The sequence below is a fragment of the Procambarus clarkii genome, chromosome 49, assembly GCF_040958095.1.
Source record: "Procambarus clarkii isolate CNS0578487 chromosome 49, FALCON_Pclarkii_2.0, whole genome shotgun sequence".
NCBI classification, from domain to species: domain Eukaryota; kingdom Metazoa; phylum Arthropoda; class Malacostraca; order Decapoda; family Cambaridae; genus Procambarus; species Procambarus clarkii.
In genome coordinates, this window is record NC_091198.1 from 15476056 (window position 1) to 15503735 (window position 27680).

At 40.9% G+C, this 27680-nt stretch overlaps 1 protein-coding gene across 1 annotated transcript; it reads right to left on the minus strand.

Moving 5' to 3' along the window:
• On the minus strand, positions 1 to 26204 carry morgue (modifier of rpr and grim, ubiquitously expressed). The gene is made up of 11 exons (XM_045750232.2): positions 26103 to 26204; positions 19827 to 20008; positions 15931 to 16059; positions 12641 to 13322; positions 11146 to 11335; positions 8701 to 8810; positions 7338 to 7479; positions 5530 to 5701; positions 1961 to 2131; positions 1432 to 1571; positions 1 to 1130 (listed from the first exon to the last, which is right to left on the minus strand). The coding sequence occupies exons 2-10, from the start codon at positions 19857 to 19859 to the stop codon at positions 1494 to 1496; spliced, it is 1707 nt and encodes a 568-aa protein (XP_045606188.1). The 5' UTR covers positions 19860 to 20008; positions 26103 to 26204; the 3' UTR covers positions 1 to 1130; positions 1432 to 1493.
• Between the last annotated feature and the right edge of the window lie 1476 nt (positions 26205 to 27680).

The window sequence follows — 27680 nt, forward strand, 5'->3', positions numbered from 1 at the left end:
CACACACTGTATTTATCTGTATTCATTATCTATAAATAATACATAACATTGGAATATACATAACACATCAGTACATACAAGAACTAAAAATAAAGTGAGAACAACGAAAATAAATAGACCAAGTTAGTCCCAGACTGCACCTCGCTTCATTACTACCAAAAAACACAACTTCACCACCCCATTACAGCTGATAATTTATGTGGATTTTCATCCTCCCTGGATGCTAATTAATGAAATCAAAGAATATACACAAGGCAAGTGGAGGGGAGAGGGGGTGACTTATTTTCCCCACTGATAGTCCTCTTTGGCTATGCTCACATTGATACAACTTTATCTGCTGTATCCAACAATACATCCAGAATGTGAACCACTTTCATTGTTTAAATATACAACTTTAATGCAGTCATACTATAATCTCCAATACTACACGAACTATACATAGTACAAATAATGGTAGAGGGGGTTGCCATTGCCCATCCATATGTGGTCCATACAGCTTCGTAGCTCCTATATTACAGGGAACCCATCTTTTCACAAGGGGGCAAAAACAGCCACTTTCTTTTTTAATATCTGTAGCTCTTCTTCACAGAGTTATTCCTGTACTTTGCACCCCTGACTGATGCCTTTCCACTCACGAAAAAAGAAACCAAGACGGTAATGACAGTGAAATGAATACATAGTAAAAATGACCTTGAAAACATAACACCCCAGTCTTACTCGACCTTTATGGCCAAACCATATACTGTGACTGGTACTTAAATTGCAATTAAGCTTGTCTGGTAATGATCATCATTCCTTCCATACAAAACACTCAAAACATGTAACAAGTTATGACAACTTTGTTAATGTCTTATCTTACAAATATGATTTTTTTGGGGAAATTTTAATAATTTACTACTGACAAAATGCTCCTCCACATAACAATTTGTAAACATTAATTTCAGTGTTCCTCACTTTGTTCTTAACCTTTTTTTTTTAATTTTGCATTTTATCTTTGTCGTCTTTGTCACTATTTTGCTGCGAGTATTGTACTATATTAGAATTAATAAAACTCTTGTAGAGTGCACCGACTCTGCAATTTACACAACTTAGGTGTCCATGTCTCTCTCCGTTGATTCAACACACATCATCTGTAACATATCATGGACTCTTCAGTCTCAAATACAGTATTACTGGATAATTTTTGTGAAAATAAAACTGAAGTGAGTTTTTGGCTTCAGCTTCTTTCCCAAAAAAATATATTTTAACAAATAAATTATCAATAATTATTGACTTGAACAGTATTTGTCAGCATTCATCGATAATTATTTTTTGAATGACCAAGTAAAACTAAACATATATTTCTCTCATCAATATACGCCTATAGCTGGCCATCTTACACTGAAATGTATTATATGCGTTAGAGACATAATGTTTCTTACGAAAACTTACCATGTAAGAGAGATATATATATTCTTAAAATGGTTGGGTAGAAATTAAGTCTACTTCAAGTATCACGTCAGGAAAAATGAAATCATCGAGTCATTATCTGCTCCTGTTCCGCTTGCTGATGGTGCATCGTCCAGGTTAACCTGTAAATTCAAGGATACTTTAATAACAGAGACCCGGAGACACTTCAAGATAATACACGACCAAAAATCCCATTCACTCCATAAATCTTCCACCTACAGGTTATTCATGCCCGTGCCATCTCTTGTGGTGGCTTGATCTTCAACAACAACACTTCAATAGTCTACAAAAACTTCCATGCATTAATCATCCACAAAGCCTCCAATGCAGTATTTATCTGATTTTATACATGTTCACCAAACACTGAGGATGCATTCCTGGAAATGAGAGTGATAACTGAATTTGAACTAGACAAGATCATTGCATATATTTGTAAAGGATATTTGAATATGTTCATCATAGGTAATAAAGGTATATATAGGCAATTCTTAGAGAGGAACATATTTCTCACCTGAGAGGAAGTGCCACATGTTATAAACGTATGGCTCAGAGTGGAAGATGGCACAGGTTCGGGGATGAGGGCATCATGCATGGCATATGTCCAAGTCCAAGATCTTGCCACACACTCAAATTGCTTTTTATCGGATTCATACAGTCGTCCAATTTCAGGTTCCATACACACCTGAAATATCAAACAGTCAATACTATTTTGGTGCATGATTTCTGTATGGCTTCAATGCCAAAGACTATGTACTTGAGTGCTCGGAGGTTCGTCAAGATTCTTGAAGCTATCAATGTCCAGCACTACTTACACGACAGCATTTAATACTGTAATTTGCCTTTCCTTCCTAGTACAAGATTTTAAAAATTCTTTTTTTTTATCACAATGGCATGATGTATCAATGAAAATCCTTTTGATGTAACGACTTGAACGAGCAGTCTGGTGAATCCCAGAACACCAGCCTTGACCGACTCGGAAACAATGAGCTACAGTAGTAGTCGGTAAAGGTAGGTGTTTCCCAGTGAATTCAGTAGAGTTCCAGGTTGATTGAGTTTTAGCCCATCGTGGCTGAGTCGGTCAAGGTCAAGTCTGGGATTCACCAGAATGCTGGATCAAGTCACTCCATTGTCTCAAAGTGATTTTCTTCATTCTTTTAAATGAAAACAAAATCTACATTATGTTTTCTTTATTATATGATTCCTCAATAAATTTCATTTACTCAATAAATTATTGCCATATACAATAAAATATTAAGTAAGAATATACTAAATGTATTTAACTATAGGGCAGATTTTAATGACATGATCCTAAGTGGCCCTGATGCATGATGCTGCTGTATTAAACAATTTAAATTTCACACTCCAAACTGCAGAAACCCAATTGTTCAAATGGATAGAATGGTTAGAGAGAATGGTCAAAAGGCTGTTTAATTACACACTATGCAAAGGCACAGAGGCACGTGATGGCTTGGGTTTAGTCTGCCTAATATTTACTCCTAGCACCAGGGCAGTACAGCAGTCGATCCAAACATAAGCAACTGCATGCGAGCCTAAAAATCCATGGACAAATGACCTTACATGTTTACTCAGCAGTGTGATAATATTATTCTCAACACCACACCACCATCTATGGGAAAGGGGAAGGGAACTATCAGGAGAAAGTACCAAGCCATTACAACTATATAGCCCATGGAGGGGATCAGAATAAAGATTTGGGATGGAACGGGGAAAACGAATCGTGCCCAACAACTTGGACAGTCGGGGCTTGAACGCCGACCCTGCATGATACAAGACTGTCACTACCGTCCAGCCCAAGTGGTTAGGCACCTACGGGAAAGCTTTACCACACTATTATGTCATGACATCACTCATAGAGTAATATACAGGGGCATCTTGATTAATGAGTTTAATCTGTTCCAGCACCGAGCTCATCACCCCAGGCCTCCTAGGGGTGAAGGCCTGGTTGAGGACCGGGCTGCGGGGACACTAAAAAGCCCCGAAATCATCTCAAGAATCATGTGGAAAACTCGTCTTGTGAAACAACAACAAAACTCTCGCAAAAGGTGTCCGAGAACCAGCGGAACACTTGTTAATTGGGGAAAAAGCTCGTTAGTAGAGACAAATGTTCTGCGAGTGGCTTGCTCGTTAATCAAAATGCTCGTAACTGGAGCCGCTCGTCACTCAAGGTTCCACTGTATAACATCACAGATAAACATGCACTACTCCTTGCTAACATTTCTCCTAAGCAGCACCTCGTCACCTCATACACCTGGTCTTATAGAGCAGTGGGCTACTGCTGTGTATACTTACGGGCTCACCATAGCCCGTGCTACATGGACACTTCGTCCTGAGTAGTTAAATCTTTAACAACAACAACATACTGCTGTGGATGACCACTCGAGTACAGATTATCTGTGATGCTATATATATATATTGTTATGTGTTCTGTTCACCCAGCAGTGGAGGGGTACCTGGTTAAATTATTTGGTGGGTCATATTCTGGGGAAAAGTTTGGATTTAGGACCTGCCTGAAACTATGCGTGCTAGTGGCTTTACAAGGATGTAAGAACTCTTGTATATATGTATAAATAAAAATAAAAAACAAAAACTGATATTTCTAAAGTTTGATTACATAATATCGTTGAATGCAATGAACACCATATCTATACAAATAAAATCCATCTTCAATTCTAAGCTGCAGAGCAAGTTTAGGACAGAGTAACTTAACTCATCCATACTACTGTGTGCTAGTATTCATTCAGTAACTGGGTCTCATTGTGCCAAGTTTGTCACAATTTGAACACACTTTCAGCACAATTTGTATTTTTATTTTTATATGTATTAACGACACTTTTTATTTACTTATTTAAATACAACTCAAAAGAAAATTAAGCAAATCAAATCAAACCCCCTTAAATTTGACAATAAAATATTAACTAATTTTGAAATAAACCATGAATCATAGAAAAATTAATATTATAATATGTTAACATATTGGCGAGATGATGACAGTGGTGACTAGTGAAAAATCATGTGAGAGCTCGCAAACTATTCATGAGCTTTGCTTCACAAATTGTGCAATTTTATTTACACAAAAAAACAGTGCAGCTTATCAATGCATAAATATGGTACCTGTACAGGTATTGGTTTCTCACTGCCAGGGACAAAAAGCCTCTTAGGCTTATCGAGGTCCCCCCTTGGCCGACTTCTGACCTTTCCCCCCCCATGATGCAACTCATAACAGTTGCCTCCCAGGTACCTGTTTACTGCTGGGTGAACAGAGGCATCAGGTGAAAGAAACCTTGCCCAAGCACCTCTGTCCTGTTGCAGAAATTAAACCCGGAACCTTTCAGCTGTGAAGCAACCAAGCCCGACCATTGCATTACAGGACCCCTATAATCTCCACTCTTCACCATTCAAGCATACAGTGGGTCCATCATTAGCAAACATTAGCTTCCAATTTCTAAATTTTATGGCCCATTTTTGGAAAGCATCCTAATTGTAAGTTGGGGACTGCCTCTACCCTGCAAACACACAACGTAACGGTCTCTATGATTCCTTTGTTACAACTTGTAATAAACAGACGAGGAGTCACAATAACGTGGCTGAAATATGTTGACCAAACCACACACTAGAAAGCGAAGGGACGACGACGACGTTTCGGTCCGTCCCGGACCATTCTCTAGACAATTGATTTGAGAATGGTCCAGGACGGACTGAAACGTCGTCGTCCCTTCACTTTCTAGTGTGTGGTTTGGTCAACAACTTGCAATAAAGTTGTTACATCTTGTTATAACATTTTTATGATATATTAGAACATTATTACAACTTGTTATATTGGTTGTTACAGTTGTTAAAAGGTGTTAAAACTTGATCGAACATTGTAGCACCGTTGTCGTTTGGCGGGTATACCTTATTACAGGGCAGGGGGGGGGGGCTTAGTTAGTTGATTTAGTTGCTTTTCAAAGCAACTAAATCTTACTGCAAATTCAGCTTATAAGGAATTTTGAATAAATTATCTAAATGTAAATGTAAATCACACAATAGTTATTTATTAGCATACAACAGAAAAACTCTCACCTTAATATATGGGTCAGTGAGGAGAGATTGAATTGAAATGAGAACCTTCGAGATAGTTAATGCTAAAGACCAGTTATGTTGTATGGAGTCAATTCCAATGTCTCCATGCCGAGATATATTGGGATGGAAGATCTTGGTGATAAAGCGAACAATAGGTGGACACAGAGGATAACTGAAAAATAAAATAGCTGATTAGACTGCAGTCAAAATAGAGCATCACACATTTCCAAACCACAAACCAAACAACAAGATAAATGGATTGAGTGATGGTCTCAAGACTCGGCACTGGGACACTTTGGCCACCAGTGCCCAGACCACAAGAAAAATATGGGATCGGATTTTGTTTGAAACGACAAGATTACACGAAATACCTTATTGTCAGTAATGCAGTGGAGGTCAACCTCAGGTAAACTTGTAGTTTACCAATATGTACCAATAAGCATTGATTTTTTGGTTAAAATTCTTACTAATCATATCTCCCAGATCCCTTTTGCAATCTCAAGACCATCTAGCTCGTATCTTGTAACTCTGTCATCATTACCTAGCCATAAAACCTTACATTTGTAAGCATTAAACTGCATCTGCCGCAAGTAAACTTGCAGTTTACTGGAGGAGGATTTTAAGCTCTTCTGTTCTTGTAGTCTACCCTGAGATTCAGCCTTTATAGTGCCTGCCTGATCATCAGCCTATTGCTACTTGCAGCCTGTAAGCCTACATAGCCATCACAACACAACTAGCCTGTAGAAAGCTGGTTTTACTTCAGCATCTCCATCTTTATTCCACCGAGTGTTATATTTACTGATAAACAACCGAAACATCTAGGTGCTTTGACGTTGAAAGAAGAGAATCTTCAAAATTTCTAGTACGTTTTCAACACTAGCTGGTGTTTTTTTTTTTTTCTCGGTATCAGATTCGAGAAGAATGGATGACAGGAGTTTGGGTTTAATTTATCCTAAATTCTGTCATCAATTCTTGAAAATAAAAAAAATTATGTAATATATATATAAACAATTTTGGACCTTAGTTGGTGTTACCCAACTGTATTTTGAATACAGCCCAAAGTGTTTCTTAACTACTGTATTTATGACACCTTCCTTGAAATGTAAGTTTACTTATTGTCCTTGCTAAGTTGGATGGATTGCTTGGGTTCATGCCTTTTTGGTTAAGAAAAACAGTTGCATTTTTAACAATAGAAAATTGAAAGAATAGACTGAAATAACTGCAAATAACTGCCCAGATTAAAAAAAAAAAAAGCGTTGAATGTAATGAAATGCCATTTTCTGGGCGAGACCCGGAGGCTCCCCGGAGCTATCCAGGCTGATGTGTATTTACAGTATTTAGCTTTCTGGCATCAGTCGAAGTGCAAGGAGTTCTGCCTACCGGGAACCATGACCAGAACCTGGCCCCCTCAGAGAGGTGCGAGGAGTGAGCCTATAGAACCCCACGTGTGGTTGGAAGTATTCTATGTCTGCCATCGACCGGATTTGTCATCCAGAAAGGTTGGCATCCCAAAACAAACCCCTAAACTGGTGAAAATTGCTACTGAAAGCCAAACGAGTGGACAGAACTCCCCAAACGAAAACTGCCAACTAGCATGACGTCATCACGTCGCCGTCTGTGCATGGAGCTACTTACTACACCCTGCACCTCTCTGAGGGTGGGGGGGGGGGGGGCAGGTTCTGGTTCATGGTCCCTGGTAGGTCAATAAGAACTCCATGACTGATGGCATCTTAAAGTCTGGCACTATACCGGTATACAGTACTATAGTAGGTTCAGGGAGCCACAGGGGACTTCCCCCAGAAACATACCTGTGGGGTATCTGGATGTACAGGAAAAATGTCCCGCCCTCATAAGGAGATCCTGCAGGACCCCGTATTGAAGCTTGCCAGTGCAGGGACATCTTATCGAGAGGAGATGCCTGAATGCCTTCAGGTGGATCTGACCGCAGTGCTACAAACAAGAGAAAAATCAAGCATCATAAACTGTACACATATAAATACACAAATACAAATCTTGTACACATTAACACTGGCATAATTTAGCTACACTACTCTGAGAAAATTCTGCATTATAAATTCATCATCAATATTTTTTTTCCATCAAAGCCTGTCTTGTTAATTCATTAATATTTTACCCCATTTTAAATTCTCAGCTCCTTTAAAAAATGTTCAGTTTAGGTAAGCTATGCAAAAATGAATAACCTGTATCCAACTTGCTTGTGCTCTGTAATGGTGGTCAATATTGTTCTCGAATTGATTAATTGATTTTAATGTTAAAGTCTAACAATTCTGGGAGACTTTCAGTCACTTATCTTGAGGTTATCTTGAGTTATCACTAGGTGAAGATCTTATTTCAGCAATTTATGATTTGTATTAAAAGTGCATATAGGAATTACAGCTATGAGCATGTGATTGTGCTGACTTTATGAGATGCCATATATGTGAAAAGTACACTGGCTAAGATGGGTGTCATTTTGAATAGCCACAACCATTAGTTATACAGTAAACTTTTCGTCTTTGCTGCTGAAAAAAAATGCCTTCCAAAAAATAGAAAATTGGATCATATGGACAATAATAATACATGGTATCAAATATACCCTTACTGTATACTGTATCAGTGTTAAAAGAAATCAAAAGTTTGATGTACTCTGCATCTAAACATGAGACAAGATGATAACGAATACCTAAGCAGTGTTGTATATATTTAAAACAAATAACAAATCATGGTGGCCTGAGTATCTGAAGCCTTCTGATGATGTATCCGAGGACTCCAGACACATTCCTGCACTAACATTTTCAACCACAAAATTTGTAGTCTTACTACGTTCACGTGTGCAATAAAAACTATACATAAATGATCACTTGATTTATATTTTATTCAAAACATGTGACTGTCTGAAAACACACTTTACCATCACAATGACATGAAGAGGATCAGCAAGATTTTGCCCAAGAAAGTGAACAAGAGGTATGGCACAGAAAAAAGAAGCTCAAGTGGCTTATCAAGCTTATCAAAAACTATATGCATCACCAGTCACACTTGCAAAAACAAATCACAATACAAATGTTTACCTTTACATTACTAGGATTTAATACTGTACTGTACTACATATATCAATATGAATTAAATTATAATAACAAATAATACAAAAATATAGAAAAAATTAATTACTTCGAAGTTCATTTCGTAGGCGATTTCTTCTCCACGAGTTTTCGCTGTTGTGTGGTGGTGTTAGCAGAGACATCTGGTGAAGACACACGTGGCAAGGTGCACTCTCTGTTCTGAAGGCAAGATATATTTTGCACTAATTAAAATTCATTCATTTATGCAGACTGGGTGATCTTGACTGAACATTGCAACACTTCCATGAAGTACAGTACATAGAGGTGTGTATATTTGTCATCGATATGACTACCTGACCCCTCTCTCATGGGGTGGGGAAGCATATAGGAAAAGAATATATGGTACATATCCTATTCAAACATACAGACATCCTATCCTATTCAAACATACAGACATCCTATCCTATTCAAACATACAGACATCCTATCCTATTCAAACATACAGACATCCTATCCTATTCAAACATACAGACATCCTATCCTATCGAAACATACAGACATCCTATCCTATCCAATATCATTCACTCTCTTAACCCTCAAAGTGCAGTCATCCTCATTTGTCGAGATCCAGTTCCACTACATTACCGTCATAATGTTATTGCTCAATTTGTGTACCAATGGTATTAATATAATAACTTTCAATCAGGAATACTGGGTTCAATTCATGGAAGGGACAGAAATGGTGGCCATGTTTCTTTTCACCTAATACCTCTGTTCATTTAGTAGTAAATAGGCACCTAGGAATTATGCAACCATTGTGGGGTTGCTTCCTTGGGAGGGTCAGTATTCTTATCTTAGAGGGACCTAAAAAAACATCGATGAATGTAATGAAACGCCATTTTCTGGGCGAGTCCCGGAGGCTCCCTGGAGCTATCCAGGATGAATGGATATGTATAACTTTCTGGCATCAGTCAAAGTGCTAGGAGTTCTTGCCTACCGGGGACCACGAGCCAGAACCTGGCCCCCTCAGAGAGGCACGAGGAGCAATGGCCTATAGAAACCCCCTTGTGGTTGGGAGCATTCTATGTCTGCCATCGACCGGGATAGGCACCCAGAAAGGTAGGCGCTCCAAAACAAACCCCTATTCTGGTGAAAATATTGCTACCGAGAGCTGAACGAGTGGACAGAACTCCCCAAACAGAAACTGCCAAACCGCAAACTCTGCAAACAGCAAGGACAAAACGGGCAGTGAAAAACCTAAGAGCCAAGGCCCAGGCAGAGGCCAACAAAGAAACGAGCACCATGAGCTGAAATGGGAAATGAGAAGTGAAAAACAGGGACCCCAAAACCCGCAGGAGCAGCACCACCAGCCCCAACAGGGCAGAAAGAAGCACTTCCCATTCGAAGGAAGGTGAACTATGCAAGACATGTACGGCACTAAAAAAATGTACAGTCCAGAAAGGAACACAAAAAAACCCGTAGCCAGGGCCAGAAGCCAAATGCCCCCTGCCCCAACAAAAGGAACTGTAGGGGCAGGAGTGGGTGATTGGAAGCTACAGACACCAGCAAACATTGCCACACAGAAGCTGGTAGTGACAAAGGAGAAGAGGAAGAACGTAGAGCTACACCGGATCCCCGGGCCTGTTCCACAACAGGAAAACTGAACAAGAACAGAACGCAACCTAACACAATGCAACCTTAAGCAGAACCAAAGGAGGCCAACCAGTATCCATACCTTCTGCCCAGGATAGAGAAATGGAGTCCAAGGGAAAGGCTTCAAAAGTTTGTGGTTGGCTGAAAAGAAAGGCCCAAAAGCCTCAGCGGGATCATCAGTTTCAACTACAGTGGCGCCTTGATTAACAAATTTCATCTGTTCTGGCACCGAGCTCGTCATGTGGTTGTATATAGCTTATACAGGATTATGTACAGCTTCTCCCCCTTCCTCGTCTAATATGTCTATCCATGTGAAATAGTTTAAATCCCTTTACTGTATTTAGTATTCAGCTGATAGTTCCCTCTTTTCAATATTTACCCATATTTTGGTTACTGCAATAATATTTAGTTTCTGTCCATAGAAGAGCATTTAAGTAATTTATTTTTGTTTCTTTGGACAGAACTTCTATTATTTGTGCAATACGCCTTAAATTGGTCTTTTGAGATGTTCTCTATCTCTATCGGTATGTTCCTTTCACCAACACATTTTCCCTGACAAAACTCAGCCTTCCTTTCCTTCTCCTGCCCTCAAATTTACTTCAATACACACACTTCACCAGTCTACCATCACTCATTCATTCATTCAACACATCCAAATTATCTCAATACTCTACTCAATCTCTCGATAAAGTTTTCATTCCATGCTTTGTCTACTTCTCCTACCAATACATGTTTCAAAGATTATTCATTTCGGCTATTCTCTCTATTTTTCCTTCACTTTATCACTTGAAATGCACGCTTTTAACCAATCATATTCATACATTCCTCCAATTTCCTATTGTATTTGGCAGTAAATAAGCTTATCATATGAATTTCAGTTCATATTCCCATTAATACTCACAATTTAGTGTAGACCATCTGCCAGGGAACGTTCTTAAAGAGGGGTGCATAGAGTGGCCATCTACGCTGTGTGTACTTCTGCCACTGATCATCCGTCACATACCGATCAACCAGTTGCTGCCAACGACGACACACTCGTCCAACAGACCATAATGTCATGTCGTCTAGGAAATCAAACACCAACACCCAAACTGATGGAATGAATATACCATTTAAGAATGCTGTGCTGTAGACTCTTTGGGCTTGCAGATTGGAAGTACAGTACAGTACATTAAAAATTTACTTTCAAGTGCCATTTCGTTTATGAAAGAATGATGGTTATCTTGAGATGATTTTGGGGCCGAGTGTCCCCGTGGCCCGGTCCTCGACCAGGCCTCCTTTTTGTTACACATCCCCAGGAAGCTGCCTGTAGCATTTGTCTAACTCCCAGGTACCTATTTACTGCTAGGTTAACAGTGGCATTAGGTGAAATGAAATCTGCTCAGCCATTTCTGTCCCAACCTGGGATCCTTGATCATGAGTCGAGAACAAAGCTAACTACAGTATACTGTACTACAAGACCCACTATGTCCTGGTAACGAGTTACTAGAGCATATTTTCACTAAAAAAATTATAACTTAAAATTAGTTATGTCAGGTTTGTTGAAAAGATTTCTGCCTCCAAGTATAGGCAATCAATTGGAATTTTCATAAGAAGCATACATTAAATCATGGTAAAATTAATGAAGCATTTTTCAATTTGTTTAAGGAGTAAATTCAAATAATTCCTAGTACTATTTGTAGTTTTTTGTATGCCAGTAGCATATTTAGAGTTGGATAGGTCACTCTTCATAAGCAAATTTTTCAGAAGTGTTTTTCAGAAGTTTTTTTAACTCTTTAGTCTATCCTTTAGTTGCCTGAAATGCAACAAAATCCTTTGTTCAACCTGCAGTGTCAACACCTCCAACCAAGATGGGAGAAGAAGCATCATCATCAAAGAAAACAACATTAGGAGACAGTGCATAAAGTCTGCAGCTATAATAAAAAAAAAATCAACAGAATGAAGGAATATTCAAAACTGCTACCCCCTTCTGCTAAATTAATATTTCATAAATATATATTGCAACACACTACCCCTTTTGTCTCTCGCCATTAACTTCACCATACTAATCCACAATTGACTCAGTGACCTCACCTCTCCATTTTCCTCTTTACAGTATTGTATATGTACTAACCCTGTGTATCCGTTAGATTTGATGACACCCTTGCCAAGATCTGATTACTAGTAAAAAAAAAATCTACAAATAGTCTATCATCTCGGTATTTCTGCACATACATTTTTAAAGATTCAGAAGAGTCACAATAACGTGGCTGAAGATATGAAGACCAAACCACACACCAGAAGTTGAGGACACGACATTTCAGTTCGTCCCGAACCATAATCAAGTCGAAATTTCGTCGTCTCCTCACCTTCTGGTGTGTAGTTTTATCTTCAGTTTTAAAGATGTTATCACTGACCTTCTGGAGGCATGCGATGTATGAGCATCGGGTCAAGATTTTCACTAGGTCGAGGGCAAGTGAGTTGGATTATTTGTTCTTGAAGAGTTTCTCTTATTGCCCCAGTTCTTCCTTCAGGATTCCTAACAAGTGAAATTCTTGTATCTCCCATTCGAAGACTGCCACCACCATTGCCACTGCCTCTTGAAGCTCCTCCCCCTCGTCCTGCACCATTTAGTCCTGGTATACCTCCAGCTGCGCCCATCACTAGCATGCTAGTACTAGAACCATTGATACCACAAATGCTCCCCATACTTCCAGATGCTTGCACTGCTATAGCTCCAGGTATTACAGTAGATGGTCCTGCTCCCGATAACTCTACAGCAGATGTTAAGAACGAGTCACTGCTGCCAACATCCATGCTATCAACAGCAGCACCACCACCACCACCATCAACAACAAAATCAAAGTCGTCAGTTTCTGTTTCGGTGTTGACCAACACACTGATGTTGCTAGTGTTTCCTTCTTGTTGTTGTTGATGCTGCACTTGCTGCTGTTCTAATATATGAAGATCATAATGCTGCTGCTGATAATATTGCTCTTGCTGCTGCTGTGATGGCAACTGCTGCATCTGCTCCTGTGTTTGGTAATAATCTCCTGGTTCACGTGGTTCTTCATTCCCTGAATCACCATCATCAGTTTTCTATGGAGATAATGAGGCATATTAACAACTTTATACACCATAGAATACACTTACTTGCATGTCTACAAACTGCACCGTAATTAGTCCAGTGACCAATTTTGTCTAGCAGTTTCTGTTAACTTACAGAAATTCTTCTCATTCCCTACATTAAAAACAAAATTTGTCAGAAGACTTAAAAAAAAAAAAAAAAAATGCCTTAATTGGCATACACATGAGGAAACATGACAATGAGAAGCAGGAAATAAAAAAAATAATAATGATAAAAACCAATAAAAAAGCAGTAAGTGATGAAGAGAAAATAATCAGCATTAAATAATGAAACACCTCATTTTAGTGGGACCTCAAAGGCTCCGTGCTGCTAGTTGCCTGCCCGCCAAACACACACTGAAACTACGACGTTGGTACAACATTCGAACAAGTTTTAACACTTCCTAACCAGTTATAACAATCAACGTAGCAAGTTGTAACAACGTTCTAATACGTCATAAACACGTTAAGCCAAGATGTAACAACTATATTACAAGTTGTAACAAGCGGAAAACAGACACAGTTTCGGGTTGTGTTTCCAGGGTGGTTAGCTCCACCTAATTCAAATCATACCAGGCCCTTGTATGTCATTATAAGTGTAGCAGGGACCAGAGGCATGTCAGAAGAGGTGCAGAAAGAAAGGGATCCATGATGACCTTAACCGAGAAACAAGCCACCAGAAAGGCAGAGCCAAACCAAACAAGACAACTGCTAGGCAAATTTAAACAACTCAGACAATGAGCCACCTATCAGTTAGGTCATTCACCCTCTCGTTCACAGCTGCCCACCACCCAGTACAGAGCACCCAGCTTAGCCAGTGTAGCTATATAAGTCATGAGCTAACCAAAGGCAGACAACACACCTAAAAGTGGAAGGTATGGCAGAGAGCCACCAAGGACCCACCAGGAAGAGGCATTTTATTACATTCTCTGCTGGTTTTCTGAGAGGGCTCCATTGGTGGGCTCCTGTTGCCATCTCACCACAGAGAATAGAACACAAAGGGGAATTCACCAGGGGCAGAGGAGGGTAGAAGCCAATAACCCCAAAGGAAGGAGAACCAGTGCTAGGTAACTCACCCTAACACCACATAAGCTTGGTGGTAATGCCCAATACATTAACAAGTTAACGAGACACCAAAACATTGTTAGATTGCCAGAGACATTAACTGAAGACATGTTTGCAAAAACAGTAGACAAAACTGGAAACTTTTGCACATCATGGGCCTGAGGGTACCTGGATGGGGTTTTGGGATTTCTTCTACTCCAAGCCTGGCTCGGGGCCAGGCTTGACCCAGTATTCAAGGATCATCTACCATGGCTAGGGTAGATAACAGGCTAACCTAACTTGACACTGAGGTTGATCCAAAACAAACAGGCCTTTGAACAAGGGATCATGGACACCAGATCAACAAACACCACATCCCCTAGAACATCACGAGTGGCATGCAAATAATGATCGACAGGTGTAACAAACAAAACAAATGATGCACATCTGGACAAACAAACCAAGCATCAGTGACCAAGGGATCCCTCCTAAAACACCCACCAGGCATGAAGCTCCCTGATCTTACAACTGGAAATAAGAACCAACAAAAACAGAGCCTTATAAAGAGTCCCCCAGAATGAAGGGGTGACCAAGAATCAAGAAGAAAGATTCACCAAAACCTAATCCAGCAACCAAAAAATTCAGGATGAGAAATAGCATGCCGGAGGTGACGAAAAAATGAACAGGCACTGAACAAAGCACTTAACGATATGAGGTGACAGTATTTAGCACGAGATGCTGATTAATGAGCAACCCGGACAAAGAGGATAGTTCCATCAGAACTAAAACCGAAGACAATTGACATAGACAGGAAAAGATAAAAAGGAAAACCACAAAAAACTTCCTACTGTTGCTTAGACGAAAGATATAGTTGGGTCACCAAGAGAGCAGACATCTGCACACCATACAAATGGCAACTGACTAAGAGTTATAAACTCCAGACATTAAGATCGAAGGAGTTTTAAGCCATTAAGGAACATTACATAAAATATTTGTTGAAAGAAGAGGAGCCATGGAAAAACATGCTGGTTTGGACGAGTGCAAAGTGCCGGAAACCACAGCTGAGCCGGCCATAAGGATTTTAGTCTGACCTGTGGTAGTCTTTTAATGACTTGCAAGAGCCCTCCCAGAAAATAATAATCTTGTGAAAATCCCAGGGTATCCCTAATGGAGATAGATACCTATTTACAAGGTATAAACTATCATAGCATTACACATTTTTCCATTCAAAGCCAAGCTGGGACCAGATTCATGAAGCAGTTATGCAAGCACTTACAAACCTGTACATCTTTTCTCAATCTTTAGTGGTTTCGTTTACAATTATTAAACAGTTAATGAGCTCTGAAACACCAGAAGACTGTTTATAACAACAGTTCATTGGGAAGGTTTTATGCTTGTAAACTGTTTAATAAATGTAACCAAAGCTGTCAAAATTTGAGGAAAGATGTACACGTTTGTAAGTACTGTACTGTACTTGCATAACTGCTTTGTGAATCTGGCCCCTAGTCTGCATAGTTATGCAGACCATAATTCTTACCTCTTGGTATGGACCAACACTAGGTAGCTTTGAAGGATCATCTGGGTAGAGAAACGCATGACAGGTGGTACACAATGGCTGTCCAAAGTTTGGTCCATAAAAGCCACTGCAGTGGAAACATGAATCATGCTGAAAGGAAAACAAAATAAAATCAGAAATAATTTAAAACAGAAAATCATCATTCATTGTACTTATATGCAAGAAAATACAACAGGTAACTTATAATAAAAATCATACATTAGAGTAAACTTTCAAACACCCGAGTATCATGGTCAAGTCTTAATGCTAACAAAGTACAGTACAATAGTTGAAGTACTGTATACAGAAGTAAAGTATATATCGGGTCCCAGTAGTACAGTCGGGTTTGTTCTCAACGCACAATCGAGAATTCCGGATTCAAATCCTGGGCGGGACAGAAATGGTTGGTACATTTCCTTTTACCTAATGCCTCTGTCCATCCTAGCAGTTAGTAGGTACTCAGATGTTAGTCAGCTTGTTGTAGGGTTGCATCCTGTGTGGGATTCAGCCTGGGGAGGTTAGAGAACTTCGATAAAAGCCTGATGTGTATGAATACACTCAGGCTTCCTGTCCTGACACAATGAAAGAATTACAACTTTTAAAACAATTAAACATATTATAGCTAACATGTAGGCAGGCAATTTTGGTACTTACTACTGTATGTAACATTAGTTTAGTGACAGTTCAGTACTGTACTGGGAAGGGTGGCAAAAAAGGGAAACTGTATTGATGAATGAGGGGGAATTATCAGGAGAAAGTGCCAAGAACTATAGTACATAGCACCTGGAAGAGATCAGGAAAAGAATTTGGGATGAGACGAAGGGAAAGGAATGGTGCCAAACCACTTGGTTGGTTGAGGATTGAACGCTGATCTGCATGAAACGAGACCATCGCTCTACCGCTCAGTCTAAGTGGTTCCACATACTGTATACTGATTAATGAGTTATATTTTAGATATAATGTACAGTATTAGATGTATTAATCACCGTGCTGCGCAAAGCACCTTGAGGCGTTATGAGTGTTATGCTTTTTTTTTTTAATTAGGCTATATTTTAATGTTTTTAAATGTTATCATCACTGTTTTGAAATGAAAATGGTTGAGTTCGGAAACATTTTGACATTAACTTTATCTGAACACTTAGAGAGAGAAAAAAATATGCCCTTAACAATTGCACTATGAAGTTTTTGCCGAAACCAGGTGCAGTACAGTGGTTAACAGCACAAAGGTCTTGCAAAGATGTGATTTAATAATGTAGTTTCCATAATGAAAAGTTGTAACTATAGGCTAGGATGGTTTAAAAATCCCCCAAACAATGCAAAAATGCCATTAAAGAGTACCGACACAATGCACCCTAATATCAGATATTAATGCTCAGTGGATTCTAAGAAACGAGGCATCAAACACTGGGATACCTGGTGTTTGATACTTAGCCTTGAAGGTGTCTCCAGACACCTTCAAGGCAAACCTACCTGCATGCAGGAACCTACCTGGAGCATACCTGGAGAGGGTTCTGGGAGTTCTTCTCCAGGTCTGCTATTCTCTAAGTGTTTTCTAAATTCTCTAAATCTAAATATATGCTGTACCTGGAAACCAGTGCCGAGGTGTCTGGAGACTTGGCTTTGAAATGAAACTCTGGACTTCACAGTTTTTGGTTAATATCTCTGTGGGCATTGCACATATAGTTGCCCATTCCGGTGTCATTTTATAGAATGTCTTTTTATATGCACCTTTGTACCCGAGACGATTTACCAACGGATCTTAAAACTTACCTAACCCAACCCATCCCAACTCAACCTACTTACTCCAACTCAACCTAACCAACCCATCTCAACCTAGACTAACTCATCCCCTCCTAATGTAATACATGATTTTTATATTTAGAAAATGAACTTTGTCAAAACACTTGTATGCAATTTGACTCTACACATCTGGGAATTAGGCAACTATCATGGATTGCATCCTGGGAAGGGTCAGTAAATGGCCCAAGGGGACCTTAAAAACTTAACAACATTCTATCCCAGACAATGGAAAACCATAACTATTTTTTAGCTATTTTTTAGTTGACATTTTAAGAACAAAATTTTCTTAAACTGTCCAGTGATCAGTGGCTTTACAAAATCCACTTTGTACAGAACATGGTTTTCAAACAGATTTTAAAACAGTCTAACCATGAGATACTTACTATATATTAAGAATTTAAAGCATACTGTATAGCGTGCTCATATAAAGAAAATTACAAAATACTTTGTAAAAAGTGGTAGAACTTTTTTTTTACTCTGTACCAACAAAATGACCTCTGTACACAAATTACTCTGTATTAAGTGCCTCTGTATATATTTATTTATTTATTTATTTATATACAAGAAGGTACATTGGGTTTGTGAGAATATATGTATTCTCACAAACCCAATGTACCTTCTTGTATATAAATAAATAGTATTTACAATCTTGTAAAACCACTAGTATGCGCAGCATTTCGGGCAGCCCAAAAATTACACAAATTACTGCACCTTGCTCGAGTTAAGCACACAACTTTTCAGAAAATGTAGTATAAGGTTTAGCTGTTCTTTGCCACTCATCCAAGCCATTAGGCCAAGTTTCACTAGACTATATGGATGTGATATATTATGCTGGTTAGGCTAGATAAAGGCTAGCACAAGGTTACCTTGAGATGATTTTGGGGCTTAGCGTCCCCGCAGCCCGGTCCTTGACCAGGCCTCCTAGTGTATAATACCGTAGTTATTTTTGTTTGGAGCAAGAGGGTAATGGGATGCCTAGACCTGAAACTGTCTATGGAAGACCATCACTTTTTTTTTAACAATGAGCTAGGCCTAAATCTAACACTGCAGATACATTTCCGACACGGAAATGTATCTGCAGTGCATCACTCGGTGACAATTGATGCCTGCCTAAAACGCTATGCGTGTTAATAGCTTTGCAAGAATGAAAAAATACAAATGTTATGTACTCTCACAAACCCAATGTACCTAATTGTATATATAAATAAATAAAATAATATAAATAAATGTTTTGTAATTCAGCAGATATAAGTCTCTCTTGCCCACAAGATGGTTCGCCAACTGATTTTAAAACCCAACGTTACCTAACTCAACCAAGCAAACATAGCTAACCTAAGCTGTGTTTTGAACATCACTACCTAACAATACATATACAGTTTCGACAATCAGAAAATGAACTTTGCGAAAACGCTTGTGTACGACTTTATCATACCTCAAATCAGCACTCTAAACAAAATTATTTTCATAACATGCTACTTTATAGTAGCTTTATTTATTTATATACAAGAAGGTAGATTGGGTTTGTGAGAGTACATAACATAGGTGTTCTTACAGTCTTGCAAAGCCACTAGCACTGCACAGGGCAACTTACAATGATACAGTATTGTTGTTTTAGATTCAGCTCCTCAGAACGACGTGTCCATGTAGCATGGGCTATGGTGACCCCATAAATGTTAGCTTGAAATCTTATCGACGAACTAATATGTGCTTATCCACGTAAAGCAGCATTATCACTGCACTATCAAGCAACCACATACAACATACCAACACTAATTAATAATTTATATTCAGAAAAAACTACATACATAAAAAATGAGTTACCAACAGAACGTCGGATTTCTAGAGCTATATACTTTACAGTAATAATAATTTGGATTCACAAGAAGGTACAATAGGTTAGTGAGATTACATAAGACTTAGTTTTTTACATTCATGCAAACCCACTTGCAATACTTATTGCAAATATTGCAAAGACGCATAATTTTGGGCACTATGCCTAAAACCCCACTAATAAACATAGCATTTTATTGCCACACCGGTCTCCTAACGCCTTCAAAATGCACCCTAAGCAAGCTGACCTTATGGGCGAAGTCCTCGGTGAACTGCATCATAAATCACTATATTCAGCGACACGGAAATGTAACTAAAAGTTGGAGGTCAACCTTGCAGCAGCCGATGCCAGACCCGCAGACCTGAGCTCTTGTTGACAAACCTCACCAGGGTCTCCGTGGCGCAGTGGGCTGCCGAGTCCCATCAACACCTGAAACGGGTTTCAAAGTAATATATTTTGATATATAGAGTACACTACACGATGTTAATTGTTTTATTATTATTATTTCTGCACACACACACACACATATATATATATATATATATATATATATATATATATATATATATATATATATATATATATATATATATATATATATATATATATATATATATATATATATATATGTCGTACCTAGTAGCCAGAACGCACTTCCCAGCCTACTATGCAAGGCCCGATTTGCCTAATAAGCCAAGTTTTCATGAAATAATGTTTTTTCGACTACCTAACCTACCTAACCTAACCTAACTTTTTCGGCCACCTAACATAACCTAACCTATAAAGATAGGTTAGGTTAGGTTAGGTAGGGTTGGTTAGGTTCGGTCATATATCTACGTTAATTTTAACTCCAATAAAAAAAATTGACCTCATACATAATGAAATGGGTAGCTTTATCATTTCATAAGAAAAAAATTAGAGAAAATATATTATTTCAGGAAAACTTGGCTTATTAGGCAAATTGGGTCATGCATAGTAGGCCAAAAAGTGCGTTCTGGCTACTAGGTACGACATATATATATATATATATATATATATATATATATATATATATATATATATATATATATATATATATATATATTAACCTAAAAGGGGTACCACCTCTGGTGCAAGTGTAGGGACCCATAGCCTCGGAGAAGAAAATAAACAGTACCCAGAGAAGACCTTGTGGATCCTCACTGAACACTTTGATATTTTCTTCTCCTACCACCATTATTCTTTTAGTATGTGTATACATTTTGTAACCGGAGCCCAACTAGTTGTGTAGCCGAAGCTCGACCAGTTGTGTAACCAGACCCTGACCAGTTGTGCAACCGTAAGCCTAGCAAGGTTACATCTCATCCAACCCCCACAAAGCTAAACAGTCCCAGAGCACAACCAAACTCCATTCCTAGCTCGACCAAACAAAAAAATCATTAGTCCTACCTAAAACCCTCCACTTGCCCTAAACACCAACTATTGACCCATAGCAAACAATTGAACTATATACCAAAAAAGAAACACGGATTTCTAGCAAACATATGAACATAGAGCCTTAGCAAACAAACCTGGAGCACTAGTACACAAACAACCGCTGAAGCACAACCATGCACGAACCGAAGCCTGACCATGCACAACCCAAAGCCGAAGTAACACCCCCGGAGCCCGACCAGTTAATTAACCGGAGCCCGACCAGTTATTTAACCGGAGCCCGACCAGTTATTTAACCGGAGCCCGACCAGTTGTGTAACCGAAGCTTGACCAGTTGTGTAACCAGACCCCGACCAGTTGTGCAACCGTAAGCCTAGCAAGTATACATCTCATTCAACCCCCACCAAGCTAAAGACTCCCAAAGCACAACCAAACTCCATTCCTAGGTCGACCAAACAAAAATCTTCTTAGCGCTACCTAAAACCCTCCACTTGCCCTAGACACCAACTATGGAACCATATCAAACAATTGAACTTTATACAAAAAAAGAAACTCGAATTTCTAGCAAACATGTAAACATAGAGCCCTTGCAAACAAACCTGGAGCACTAGTACACAAACAACCACTGGAGCACAACCATGTACGAACCGGATCACAACCATGTACAACCCAGAGCCCAACAAGTCACACCCCTGGTGTTATGTAATCGGAACCCGACAAGTTGTGAAATCGGAGCCTGACCAGTTGTCTAACCGCAAGCCTAGCATGAACGAACCAAACAACCTTTGGATCACAACCATGCACAAACGGAAGCCCGACCATGCACAACCCAAAGCTGGAGTGACACCCCCGGAGCCCGACCAGTTAATTAACCGGAGCCCGACCAGTTGTGTAACCGGAGCCCGACCAGTTATTTAACCGGAGCCCGACCAGTTGTGTAACCGAAGCTCGACCAGTTGTGCAACCGGACCCCGACCAGTTGTGTAACCGCAAGCCTAGCATGACCGAACCAAACAACCTCTGGATCACAACCATGCACAAACGGAAGCCCGACAATGCACAAACGGAAGCCCGACCATGCACAACCCAAAGCCCAAGTGACATCCCCGGAGCCCGACCAGTTATTTAACCAGAGCCCGACCAGTTGTGTAACCTAAGTCCCACCAGTTGTGTAACCGGACCCCGACCAGGTGTGTAACCGCAAGCCTAGTATGAACGAACCAAACAACCTCTGAATCGCAACCATGCATGAACCAAAGCCTGACCATGTACAACCCGAAGCCCAAGTGTGAGACCCCTGGAGCCCGACCAGTTATGTAACCGGAGTCCGACCAGTTGTGTAACCGGACTCCGACCAGTTGTGTAACCGTAAGCCTAGCAAGTATACATCTCATCCAACCCCCACAAAGCTAAACAGTCCCACAGCACAACCAAACTCCATTCCTAGCTCGACCAAACAAAAATCTCCTTAGCCCTACCTAAAACCCTCCACTAGCCCTAGAAACCAACTCTTGAGCCATAGCAAACAATTGAACTATATACGAAAAAAGAAACATGGATTTCTAGCAAACTTATAAACATAGAGCCTTAGCAAACAAACCTGGAGCACTAGTACACAAACAACCGCTGAAGCACAACCATGCACGAATCGAAGCCTGACCATGCACAACCCAAAGCTGGAGTGACACCCCCGGAGCCCGACCAGTTAAGTAACCGGAGCCCGACCAGTTGTGTAACCGGAGCCCGACCAGTTATTTAACCGGAGCCCGACCAGTTGTGTAACCGAAGCTCTACCAGTTGTGTAACTGGACCCCGACCAGTTGTGTAACCGCAAGCCTAGCATGACCGAACCAAACAACCTCTGGATCACAACCATGCACAAACGAAAGCCCAACCATGCACAACCCAAAGCCCAAGTGACACCCCCGGAGCCCGACCAGTTGTGTAACCGGACCCCGACCAGTTGTGTAACCGCAAGCCTAGCATGACCGAACCAAACAATCTCTGGATCACAACCATGCATGAACCGAAGCCCGACCATGCACAACCCAAAGCCCCAAGTGACACCCCCGGAGCCCGACCAGTTAATTAACCGGAGCCCGACCAGTTATTTAACCGGAGCCCGAACAGTTATTAACCGGAGCCCGACCAGTTGTGTAACTGAAGCTCGACCAGTTGTGTAACCGGACCCCGACCAGTTGTGTAACCGCAAGCCTAGCATGACTGAACCAAACAACCTCTGGATCACAACCATGCACAAACGGAAGCCCGACCATGCACAACCCAAAGCCCAAGTGACACCCCCGGAGCCCGACCAGTTATTTAACCGGAGCCCGACCAGTTGTGTAACCTGAGTCCCACCAGTTGTGTAACCGGACCCCGACCAGGTGTGTAACCGCAAGCCTAGTATGAACGAACCAAACAATCTCTGAATCACAACCATGCATGAACCAAAGTCTGACCATGTACAACCCGAAGCCCAAGTGTGAGACCCCTGGAGCCCGACCAGTTATGTAACCGGAGCCCGACCAGTTGTGTAACCGTAAGCCTAGCAAGTATACATCTCATCCAACCCCCACAAAGCTAAACAGTCCCACAGCACAACCAAACTCCATTCCTAGCTCGACCAAACAAAAATCTCCTTAGCCCTACCTAAAACCCTCCACTAGCCCTAGAAACCAACTCTTGAGCCATAGCAAACAATTGAACTATATACGAAAAAAGAAACACGGATTTCTAGCAAACTTATAAACATAGAGCCTTAGCAAACAAACCTGGAGCACTAGTACACAAACAACCGCTGAAGCACAACCATGCACGAATCGAAGCCCGACCATGCACAACCCAAAGCTGGAGTGACACCCCCGGAGCCCGACCAGTTAAGTAACCGGAGCCCGACCAGTTGTGTAACCGGAGCCCGACCAGTTATTTAACCGGAGCCCGACCAGTTGTGTAACCGAAGCTCGACCAGTTGTGTAACCGGACCCCGACCAGTTGTGTAACCGCAAGCCTAGCATGACCGAACCAAACAACCTCTGGATCACAACCATGCACAAACGAAAGCCCGACCATGCACAACCCAAAGCCCAAGTGACACCCCCGGAGCCCGACCAGTTGTGTAACCGGACCCCGACCAGTTGTGTAACCGCAAGCCTAGCATGACCGAACCAAACAATCTCTGGATCACAACCATGCACGAACCGAAGCCCGACCATGCACAACCCAAAGCCCCAAGTGACACCCCCGGAGCCCGACCAGTTAATTAACCGGAGCCCGACCAGTTATTTAACCGGAGCCCGACCAGTTATTAACCGGAGCCCGACCAGTTGTGTAACCTGAGTCCCACCAGTTGTGTAACCGGACCCCGACCAGTTGTGTAACCGCAAGCCTAGCATGAACGAACCAAACAACCTCTGGATCACAACCGTGCATGAACTGAAGCCCAACCATGCACAACCCAAGTGACACCCCCGGAGCCCGACCAGTTGTGTAACCGGACCCTGACCAGTTGTGTAACCGCACGCCTAGGTCTACTTAGACTGTAGCTGGTGCGCCCCCACATGAATTATTGCATCCAGGCATGGAGACCTCATCTTCAGAAAGACACAGCTGCTCTGGAGTCATGTCTTACCAGAGCTATAGAGCTTTGTCTTACGACAAAAATCATACCAGAGCTTAGTCATCTGTTGTATCAGGAACGGTTGAGGGCCACAGGGCTAACACCACAAACCAGGCATGACAGGGCGGACTTCATAGAAACCTTTAAAATACTAAATTTGGAGAATGTCGATCAGGACAATGTCTTCAAAGGGTAAGATGTTACACAAGCAAGGAGCAACGGGTTCACACTCAACAAGCCAGAATGCTTTTTCACTCACAGGGTTGTAAACCAGTGGAACCGCCTACCCGCCGAAGCAGTAAACGCCAAACCTCTGCTGGGTTTTAAAATACAGCTGGAAAAGATCATCAGGACAAATGGGGGGGACCTCTGACAAGCCGCCGGCTTACTGCCCTCATCGAGGCCACCAGTGTTAGTGGCCCTCAGGTAAATTCAGTTCCCGGAGGGGTGTCCCCGCTCCTTCCTGTTGGGAAGTTGTTCATCTATTGCAGTATCATACTATCATGCAAGAGGAGCCACACATCTATGGATCATCCAATAATATCAGCAGACTTCTAGATGTTACTACTGCTCGGCTTAGACTGTTACAAGTATCTCTGGGAATTCTCATTATCTGCTGATGTAGACCTGATCAAATGTAAACTGTGTATCAAGATTGTAACTTTCTTAGCTTAATGAATTGTGGGGTTCAATCCCTGAGCCCATTATGTGCCTCTGTAACCCTTTCCTGTACCACCCACGAGATGGGTATGGGGTGCATAATAAATGAACTAAACTATAGCAGTATTTGTACACTAGCCTGTCGCTTGTCACTAAACTTAGTTGTTAACTATTAACTTGACGAAATAATATTACCATATATGCGAGAATAATTCTGAATACACAGCGATAAAATTGACGAATGCGGGTTTGAGTCGGGCGGCGGCGTAGGCGAGCCTGGCCTGAGGACAGGCAACTGTAAATGCTTCACCCTCCACATACTTCAAGTGAAAATATTTGCCAACAGAACCTAAATACCGAACCTACTTTACGCCTAATTATAGAATATAAAATTTATACACGATAAAAACTATTTTTAATACACAGTACATGAAAGTCGATAATAAATGCGTCTTGGGAGGTGGGAGGAGGTCGTCAACTGCCGCGTTAACGAGCCTAGCCTGACGACGGGGTAGTTTAACAATGGGGAAGTGTATTCTACATAATATCCTACCCATATAATGTTGGCAAATCATGATCCTCAAAATCTTCCACAATATCCGAGAGAGGACAAACTGTTTAGCATTAGTGGAATACAAACATTTGAATACTACAGAACCCGGATGAAAAAAAAAATACGGAAACAATGACCCTCGAGACATTACAAAACTCAATGTTATAATAGCGAACAAATGTATAATGCATTAAGCATTGTAGGTGGAGGTAGACTATATATGTATACGTACCTCCCAACTACTCATATATATTTGAAAAAAAAATTATCAGTCTTACCTACACGGGAGCGACACACCGCACGCCGCGGCTGCTTCTTGACTGACCGGGTCGTAGTCGATGACCCCGTAGCGTCCAACCGACCCAGAGACTCTCTGCCTAAAATTATTTGAACGCTATATTGAAATTCCTAGCGTATAGCGCCAGGAATGTGTAAATTAATATTTATATGCATTATAGGCCTTTCTAAAGTAATTTATAGATCTGAATATCATATATTGTCTAACAAACGAATTATTTAAATTAAGATTTTTTTTATGCCAGATACAAGTCTCATCGCACACTGATTTTTTTTTTTTTAGATATATACAAGAGTTGTTACATTCTTGTACAGCCACTAGTACGCGTAGCGTTTCGGGCAGGTCCCTGGAATACGATCCCCGCCGCGAAGAATCGTTGTTACAACCAAGTACACATTTTACTGTCGAGTTAAACAGAGGCTACAGTTAAGGATTTGCGCCCAGTAAATCCTCCCCGGCCGGGATACGAACCCATGACAAAGCGCTCGCGGAACGCCAGGCGAGTGTCTTACCACTGCACCATGGAGATTCGTCGGCGGATTTATTTTTATTTATTTTTATTTATATATAAAAAAGCGTTTTTAAATTCTTGTAAAACCACTATAGCACGCATAGCGCTTCGGGCAGGTCCTTAATCCTAATTTTTTTCCCGGAATACGACCCGCCAAATCGTTTAACAACCTATTCACTGCTGGGTGAACAGTTAAGGATTGGCGCTCGATCCGTGGCATAGTGGAATTTTGAATTTTGAAACCTGACTAACCTAGTTCAACCCAACCTAACGTAACCCAAATCAAACCAATCTAATTCAACCGAGCCCAATGCAGCCTAACCTTAATAACATAACCTAATACAGCTTAGCATGACAATACATCCGGATTTAAAACTGAAAATGAGTTTAGCCGAATCGTCTCGTGTCTGAGTGTAACCAGAACCCGACCAGTTGTGTACCTATACTGACTTAGCAAACAAACACCTGCAGACGAGGAGTCTCAATAACGTGGCTGAAATATGTTGACCAAACCACATACTAGAAAGTGAAGGGACGACGACGTTTCGGTCCGTCCTGGACCATTCTCAAGTTGATTGTGAGAATGCACAATTGACTTGAGAATGGTCCAGGACGGACCGAAACGTCGTCGTCCCTTCACTCTCTAGTGTGTGGTTTGGTCAACAAACACCTCACCTAACCAGACAAACACCCCCCTTACTCTACCAAGCACACTGAGAGCCGTACCAAAGTGGGGAGGGTCCACAGACGAGAACGTTGTTGTAAGTATAGGTCCACAGGCATGGGCCCCCAGTGCCCATCATCTTGGAGGGCAACAGCTTTGCTCAGAGAGTATAATGCTGCTAACACAGCCCTGCCTTCAATATGCAAACTTTTCAGGATTATTTAATTAGCTAAGATTTACCTGAATTTACCAGAGGGTCACTATCTCTCAGTGAGGATAGGAAGCCGGCGGCTTGTCAAATGTCCCCTATTTGCCCTGGTGATTTTATCGAGCAATGTTTTATCATTTACGGCTTCGTTGGGAAGGTGGTTCCCTGAATTTAC

What these genes read in the sequence shown, in the direction of transcription:
- morgue (XM_045750232.2), bottom strand. Translation starts at nt 19,859, where the DNA reads ATGATGCAGTTCACCGAGGACTTCGCCCATAAG. An exon ending in CAGATGGTCTACACTAAATT is followed by an intron (nt 8,811 to 11,145) that starts GTGAGTATTAAT and finishes TCTTGCCTTCAG; the next exon opens with AACAGAGAGTGCACCTTGCC. An exon ending in TCACTGACCCATATATTAAG is followed by an intron (nt 2,132 to 5,529) that starts GTGAGAGTTTTT and finishes TTGATATTTCAG; the next exon opens with GTGTGTATGGAACCTGAAAT.